Source organism: Geospiza fortis, unplaced genomic scaffold (assembly GCF_000277835.1).
Source record: "Geospiza fortis unplaced genomic scaffold, GeoFor_1.0 scaffold72, whole genome shotgun sequence".
In the NCBI taxonomy this organism is placed as follows: domain Eukaryota; kingdom Metazoa; phylum Chordata; class Aves; order Passeriformes; family Thraupidae; genus Geospiza; species Geospiza fortis.
This window is the reverse complement of record NW_005054338.1, coordinates 3,232,546-3,240,329: the sequence shown is the minus strand read 5'-3', so window position 1 is coordinate 3,240,329 and position 7,784 is coordinate 3,232,546. Positions and strand designations below refer to the sequence as shown.

The window sequence follows — 7,784 nt, the reverse complement described above, 5'->3', positions numbered from 1 at the left end:
TCCCGGCAGCCTGGTGGTTTGGCGTTTGTTCCCCTTCCCGAAGCGACACCGAGAGTAATTTGCGAGGGGAAAGCATGGGAATGTGGGAGCTTGCACCCCATGCCGCGAGTGGCTGGAAAGCTGCCCAGTGGAAAAAGGCCTGGGGGTGCTGCTTGACAGAGACTGGAGTGAGCCCGATGTGCCCGGGTGGCCGAGGAGGGCAATGGCATCCTGGCCTGGAGCAGGAATAGCGTGGACAGAGGAGCAGGGCAGTGATCATCCCTGTCCAGTTGTGGGTCCCTCAGTTCAGGAAGGACATTGAGGGGTGCTGGAACGAGTCCAGAGAAAGGCCACGGACCTGGGAAGGGTCTGGAGCACAAGTGTTAGGAGAAGCCACCGAGGGAGCTGGAGGTGTTTGGTCTGGAAAAGAGGAAGCTTAGGGGTGACCTTATCACTCTCTAGAACTTCTTGAAAAAAAGTTGTAGCCAGTTATGGGTCAGTCTTTTCTCCCAGGGAATAAGTAGCAGGATGAGAGGAGACAGTCTTTAATCTGTGCCCCAGGAGGTTCAGGTTGGACATTAGGAGGAATTTCTTCACAAAGAGGGGGATTAGACGTTGGAATGGGCTGCCCAGGGAGGTGTGGGAGTTCCCTGTCCCTGGAGGTGTTTAAGGAAACACTGGACGTGGCACTGTGGCCTGGTCGACACAGTGTTCAGTCACAGGTTGGGCTTGATGATCTCAGAGGTCTTTTCCAACCTAATTAATTCTGTGATTCTTTAAAGTGGAACAGCAATAGCACATTAGTGGGACAGATGACAGCAGAGGGAACAATTGCTGCAACTACAGGAAGCCCTCAGGGGCAGGATACAGGGATGGGCATCCCGGGACTTTACTCCAAGGCCAAGTTGTGCACCTCAGAACAGGTGCTCAGCAAAGGTGTGGCTCCTGCCTCAGTGTTACCACAAGGGATCTGGCTTCCCCAGCTTCCACTGAGGTGGCCTGGGGAGCCAGCAGGGGTTAGCTCAGGTAGTTTCCTATAGCAGTTTTTAGATGTGTAACAAAGAGCAGCAATTGTGATTTCCTACAGATTCTTGTCCTGTAAGGGAAGTAAAGCAAGTACTGCATTTCCTGCACATCACATCTGCAAATCCAGAGAGTAGCACTGCTCTCATTTCTCTATGAGCTGTGTAAAGAGATCCCTTTGTCTCTGTGTTGTGTTGTTGGCAAGCCAGCACACTGTAATACTCCAACTTTAGTTTAATGCTCTTAAAAGTCCTTGGTTTAATGCCCTTGAAAATTTTCCACTGAAGCTGTTTGTTTGTTTGTTTGTTTTGAAGCGAGCAGAATGGCATCCCACTCTTTTAGATGTACCTCCTAAGACTCAGTTTGATTACATGGTGACAGACCTAAATGGAGGACCTCAACCTCCCTCGCTCTTGGATGAGGAATACTGTAAGACTGTTTTTAAGGTGAGAGTATATTTGTGGGTGGATTCCTCTTTCCTCTGTAGACTTTTTTATTTCCATGGTCCACTGGAGACCTCTCCTTCTCTTTGCTCTTAGGGCGGTGCAGTCGCAGGACAGCTGACCTGTGTGGGGATGCAGCAGATGTTCACCCTGGGGGAACGGCTGAGGAGAAACTATATGGAAGAAGTCCAGTTTCTTTCACCAATATTTAAGCCTGCTGAGGTCTTGTGAGTCTCTCAGTTCCCTCCTGGACCTTCCTATCTTCCTGCCTCTTAACCAGTAGCTTTGTGCTAGGGAACACTGGATAGCATATCCTTCTTCACCCCACAGCAAACTGTCTGGCCCCCCTGGGCCTTCATCTTTGCTCAGCCTGCAGAGCCTGGCACTAGAAATCACTCATGACACAAAGCATCCAATTGCCCAGCAGTCCTGAGAGTGATGCCAGGGACAGATTCATCTCACATAGGCTGAGCCACTGGCAGTGCTGTTATGCACTTTAGTGGTGAGTGAAGAGAAACAGGCATTTCTGGAGCACTTTAACTCACTGCAAACTGCTGAAGTTCAGTGAGATGAAGCAACCCCTGCTGCTCACATCAGTAATGCTGAGAGCATCTGGCTTAGGATGAGATAAAAAATCACACCAGAGAAGTGCCAGTTTATCTCCACTATCTCTGACATGCAGTTAAAGGGCAGTTCAGATTATAGGTGTCTACCTAAGATATCTGTAGTGACAAAAGATGAGTCCTACCACAGATTTCCAAAGCCATGGTGGAATCCTCAGTTCCAGCAAGACCTCCCCAGCTGCAGCCATGTTAACATGAAGGAGAAAGTGCTGCCTCACAAGCTGTTTTCTCTCTTTCAGCATCCGTTCCACTAACATTTTCCGGAATCTGGAGTCCACACGCTGCGTGCTAGCTGGGCTGTACCAACAGCAGAGCGAAGGTTGGGGAGACTTCTGAATAGTGCCTTTCGTTGCTTAGTCTTCCCTAGATGCTCACACCTTCTGTATCCTAACTCTCTCTGACTCCTAGTTGTTAATTCTTCCTCGGTTCTTTGCACTTGGCTCCCTTCCTCAGTTCTCCTGGTCCTGTAGATTCTTTACCACCTTGTCACTTGTTCCCTCTCTTTGCGTATCTTTCTGCTGCTCTTTCAGACCTGCTGAGGAGGTTAGTGTTAACCCTCTTCAAAATCAAGAAGGCAAAAAGTTCACACATCAGAAAAAGGTTTCTCAGGGAAACCCAAGTGACTTGGATACAAGTTCAGTATCTGGAGTAACTTTCACCTGTATCCTGCAGTTGGTAACTGCTTGTTCTAAAAATACGCACTGCATTTTAAAGATCTGACATCTGCTCCTTCCACGTTCAGTTCCACTAACAAGTAGAAGTGACTTGCCAGAGCTCCTTACACTTCATGACACAGAGAGTAATTTTTGGCACTAAGAAAAATGAACACACAACAGGGAAGCTTTACAAGGTGCACAGCAGGCATCCCTGTGGAAATAAATGCACAGAAACAAGTACAGTGGCTTGTGTTGCAGGTGATAGCTCGGGGGAAATTGCTAGTTGATAACACTGGACTTGAGCACAAAGACTGTGGGAGTGATTATAAAGCAGTCTAAAGAAACACAGATGCACTACTGATCACAGAAACTTCCTTCTTGTTCCACAGCACCTGTTGTCATTGTCACTGATGAAGCATGCTCTGAAATGCTCTACCCCAATTACCAGAACTGCCCGCGCCTGAAAGACTTGACCAGGTAATTGCCAGCAATATCTCCCCCTATGATTCCACTGCTGTTTCGTTTCAGCAGTAGTAATTTACAACAGCACATTTTCTTCCCATTCCCAATTTCTTTCCTTACCACTTACTGTTCTTTGGGAATGGTTAGCTAGTTGTATAAAATACTTGGTAAGCAGAATTATACACCAGGCAGTGGCAGCAGAAGAAAATAAAATAGAGACTTTTCCTTGAAAGACCAGTTTAATTTAGTCTGTGTCTAGCAAACATTCATCACTAGCTAATGTACAGCTAGTGTGTAGCATTGCTGCAGGGCAGAATTAATGTCATCTACATCTCTTAACAAGCCTTTCAAGTGTGAACATATTGGGCCTCCTTTTTATATTCAGCTTCTGGTTTGGGGGTTATTTCAGCACTCCCGTCACATTCATACCTTGAAGAAACTGAAATATACTCAGCCTTGACACATTTAATGAAGGTTAATGAAGTGAAATAAGGAAGATCCTACATAAAATACTCATGTTTGTGGAGTCAAGTTCTCTGAAATGCCTGTGCCAGGTTTGGGCACAGAGCAGAAAATGTAAAAGAGAGGCAGATATATTACACTTTGGCTGGATTGTACATTAGCATATTTTGCCCAAAATTCAAGAGCTGTCAGAATTCACTTGCAAGAGCTCACTGTGTAGTGTTTGACTCTGCAGGCAAAGGATTGGTCTAGACAGTGGTGAGGTGACAGTCCCTACAAGCAGCATATTCAGCCTCCTTGAGTAACATCACCTGTCCAAAAAAGGAGTAAACTGCAGGGTCTGCTGCTCCCTGCCCCCCTCTGCCCACCAACTGCACCTTTTGTGACCATATCAAGGTAGATGTTTTGAGCTGCACTAAGCACTGCCTCAGCTTGCAAGCTATCTAGGGAGTACAATGGCCAGCACAGATATTCTCAGCTAAAGTTTTTAAATAAAATTTAAAGCAGCATAAAGATGCAAATGGCTTCTAACAAAGCAAAAGTTGGATTTAAGCTACAAGCGAGTATCTAGGTGTTTCCCATTTCCCACACCATACAGCAATCAGTTCAAAGCTGCTTCCTTGATGAGGCAGTTAAAGGCTACTCCCTGAAGACACAGACCTGTACTGTTCCAGTATGACCAGATCTGTTAGCTGATACACAGCCCTTGCTTAAGGGAGACACTTGTCAGGTGTTCACATCTCATCTTAATTTTTCCTCCTGCCTTTGGGAGAGCAGAGAGCTAGTTCTGATCCTTGAAATCTGGATACAGCATCTGTCTTTTCTGCAGCTCAGAATCCCAACATCAGGAATCCCTCAGTATGCTGCAGTGCTTCTCTTCTACCCCTCACTGATGTGGGAGAACTCCACTGGGCTGGGTGATGAGAAAAACAAAAAATAGCCTGCTGTGTGAAAAATTTTTGGTTTTCTTAATTACTTTACAGGGATAGGTCAGAGAATGCTATGAACCAGCCAGGTGTCTGTGATGACTTGGAAAAAATTAAGGAGAGTATGTGCATTAATGATGATGAGCCTGTGGATTTTTTTGTCCTCCTCGATAACTTTTCTGCTGAGCAGGTGAGCTGAGCCTTTCTGTTGCACTGTCACAGAAAGAAACATCCCCTTACCATGTACATGGAGGAAATCACAGTGCCAGCACCCACAGATACTAATGTGCATTCCAGTAGCTTTCTATGCAACCCAGAATGCTTATAGAAATAGCATGGCCTTTTGAAAAAGGGGTTGTGGGGTCAGCCTTGCTATGGGATGGATGAAGACTTGTCTCCACTATTTTTGTTCTTACCTTGAAATCCAGGGACAGCAAGCCTCCAAACCTCTTCCCTGCACTCCTCTAAGTATTTCTTTCAAGTGTAATGTAAGCTAATAGAGACATTGGGCCTTGCTTCCCCATTTTAAAGTGCTTTCCCTTTTTTGACACTCGGCACCTACCAGTCATCTTAATCCCAGTTCCAGCACACTACCTGTGAGCCAGACTGCTTGTGCTGCTGGAAGGAAGTTGGGCACATTTCTACCCCTCCTTAGTGCCTCTTTTTTGCTAGAGCTAATGATAACTGGTCTGCCAGCTGAATGGCTCAATGTGTTACACTCCCCATGGAATTGGATCCTAAAGAACAAACATCCATCCTTTTGGTACACAGAGCAAGTCTGTATGTTTAAAACCATCCTAAAAATCCTCACATGAGTATCATAGCACAATACTGTAGTACAAATGGTGTGACACGAGCAGCTGTTTTCTGTGGGCAGCCATCCATGTGTCTTCAGGCTGGGTTCAGAAAGGGTCAAACCCTACCACTCTGCTGCATTCCTCCTTCCAGGCGCACAATATGACAAGCTCCCCTGCGCTGAAGAGCTTCCAGCAGACAGTGGAACGCCGATGTATTGAGTCCATGCGTTTCCTTCTGGCAGACAGTTGTTCCAGGTGATTGCCTGTGTCCATGCCTCTGGCCTCAGTGGCTGTCTTACCTAGGGTGGATGTGCTAAACCACCTTACTTCAGCAGACAGAAATGCTTTCCCATCTACTGCATTCCTCCACCAGAGCCCACTCATGAGTTTTGTGCCTCAGCCATCTCAATGTAAAGTTCAGTGCCTTGAGCCCTAGGAAAAAGCATTGCATACTGAGGAGACCAGGATGCCACTGAGGTAGGCAGTGAAGGCCTCAGTTGCCACAGAGGTTTAAGTGAACCAGTGGCAAAAGCAAAAGAAGAGACGAGATACTTCCCAGCTCATGCCCTGAGGCTGCCCTTGAAGTTGCACAAGTACAGTCTAAATTCCAGCCTGGGAAGCTTATCCCAGGCATGGCACCTGCACAGCTCGGCTGAGAAGCGCTGGCGCTAGCGGAAAAAGTGATGCCAGGCCCTGCACACATGTAACTACTTGCAGAGAGAATCTGCTGCTACATGCAGCTAATTACCTCCTCCACAGTTGTTTGTAAAGGCTGGCTGAGTTGCTAGCCTAGCAGTCATTTTCCTTTCAGATTCATTTGCAGCTGCCACATTCACCAGCTCTTCTGAGGTGGTAGTATAGGATTGTCTTTTCTTTACCATGTATTAGAGATCTCAGGTAATGAAAGACTGATTTACCCCATTCCCACAACACCCATGAGAGTTAGTCACACACATCTTCATTTCCACTGATGTATTCATTACGTAGAGGGAGTTTCTTCCCACCAGATATTGTATAAAGATGATCTCTTTCTTTAATCTACTTTTTAAATACAACAACCACTTTCTTGAATCCTGCCTCTCCTCACCAAAGACCCCAACCACTTCAGCTGCTGTTTTGCAGCAGTAATCTTCCCTAGCTGAAACCCATGCACTCAAAAACCATACGAGGGAAACAAAACAGTCTAGAGAACAATCCAAGAGTTTCTAGATTGTCATTTACATGACCACACCTCACGAGACTGCTTGTTAACACCTCTCTTCTCCCATTCTGCAGTCACGTTAGAGTGGTGACTGCACAACAGGTGAACTAAAAGCTGGCCATATTAATTGCATTTAATAGTTCTTAGCTACACTCAGTGCAAGTGATCAAATCATAAGAGAAAAGCAGGTTCTCAAGTTTTCATGTATAATTGTGTGAAAGTTTTAAAACGAGTAAATTTATTTCTGCTTCTTTTCTAGAGAAATGCTTCAGATGAGTATTGGCCTCCTGTTCAATACCTTAGAGAAGAACATTAAAGCAGCAATAAATCCCTCAAATCCAGCTGAAAAGGCCAGGTACAGCACAGAACTCCTCCTCTAATCGTTATAAATTCTAACTTGATGGCACTGTGAAAAACTGGTTCAGAAAGACATTGAATGTGTGGGATTAAAAGGAGTGCTCACCTGCTAAAAAAAGCATGACTGCTACTGCCTATCCATGGAGGAACACAGCTGACATTCTAGGTCTGTCTTTTCCTTTCTATTTCTTTTCCAGAAAGCTCTTCCTCTACGCTTCTCATGACTCCACTCTTATTCCTCTCCTGCTGGCACTGGGCACCTTTGATAACAAGTGGCCACCTTATGCTGCTGATGTGACCCTGGAACTGTACCAGCACCGGCGCTCCAAGGAGTGGTTTGTGCGCATGACCTACCAGGGAGAGGTGAGATCCCGTGGCAAGTCCCTCCTACAAATCTTGGGCTTGTGGTTCCACCATGCAGCAAAAAAGGGCTTTGGCAGTGCACAATATCTGTGATTCTGTCTCTTTGCCTTGCAGGAGCAAGTGGTGAAAGGCTGTAAAGGAGGTCTCTGCTCACTCGAAGAATTTCTGGAAGTTCTTTCACGGTACTCAGTTACTCCAGAGAAGTACAATAGCCTGTGCTGCAAAGTGGACAGGAGTTGGGAAACTAACTCTTAATTAGTTACAAATTAAAGTTAGTTTATTGTCACAATCTTCGACTATTTTTCTTTATGTGCTTGCTAGCCTTCTCTATTTCAAATGTATTTTAGATGAGGGGACATTTTCCTACCAGACACAGGGTGGCACAGTGTCACTTTACACTGTTAGCAGCAGGCTGAAAGAAGCCACGTGACAGAATGGCTCAAGTTTACTTCTGAGGTGACCACACAAAAGCAGGGAGAGGCTGAAAACAGC

The 7,784-nt window shown here is 45.9% G+C and overlaps 1 protein-coding gene across 1 annotated transcript; it reads left to right on the top strand.

The window, feature by feature from the left end:
- Positions 1 to 1,321: 1,321 nt before the first annotated feature.
- Positions 1,322 to 7,581, top strand: ACP6 (acid phosphatase 6, lysophosphatidic). The gene is made up of 9 exons (XM_031058130.1): positions 1,322 to 1,448; positions 1,542 to 1,672; positions 2,308 to 2,387; positions 3,114 to 3,201; positions 4,632 to 4,764; positions 5,523 to 5,626; positions 6,832 to 6,927; positions 7,127 to 7,292; positions 7,407 to 7,581. Exons 1-9 carry the CDS (start codon positions 1,374 to 1,376, stop codon positions 7,545 to 7,547), a joined length of 1,014 nt encoding a protein of 337 aa, XP_030913990.1. The 5' UTR covers positions 1,322 to 1,373; the 3' UTR covers positions 7,548 to 7,581.
- Positions 7,582 to 7,784: the final 203 nt, after the last annotated feature.

Excerpts from the sequence above, each read along its gene's own strand:
- ACP6 (XM_031058130.1), top strand. The coding sequence starts at position 1,374 with ATGGTGACAGACCTAAATGGAGGACCTCAACCTCCCTCGCTCTTGGAT. Across the intron at positions 3,202-4,631 it reads CGCCTGAAAGACTTGACCAG|GGATAGGTCAGAGAATGCTA; the intron begins GTAATTGCCAGC and ends ATTACTTTACAG. Across the intron at positions 4,765-5,522 it reads ATAACTTTTCTGCTGAGCAG|GCGCACAATATGACAAGCTC; the intron begins GTGAGCTGAGCC and ends TCCTCCTTCCAG.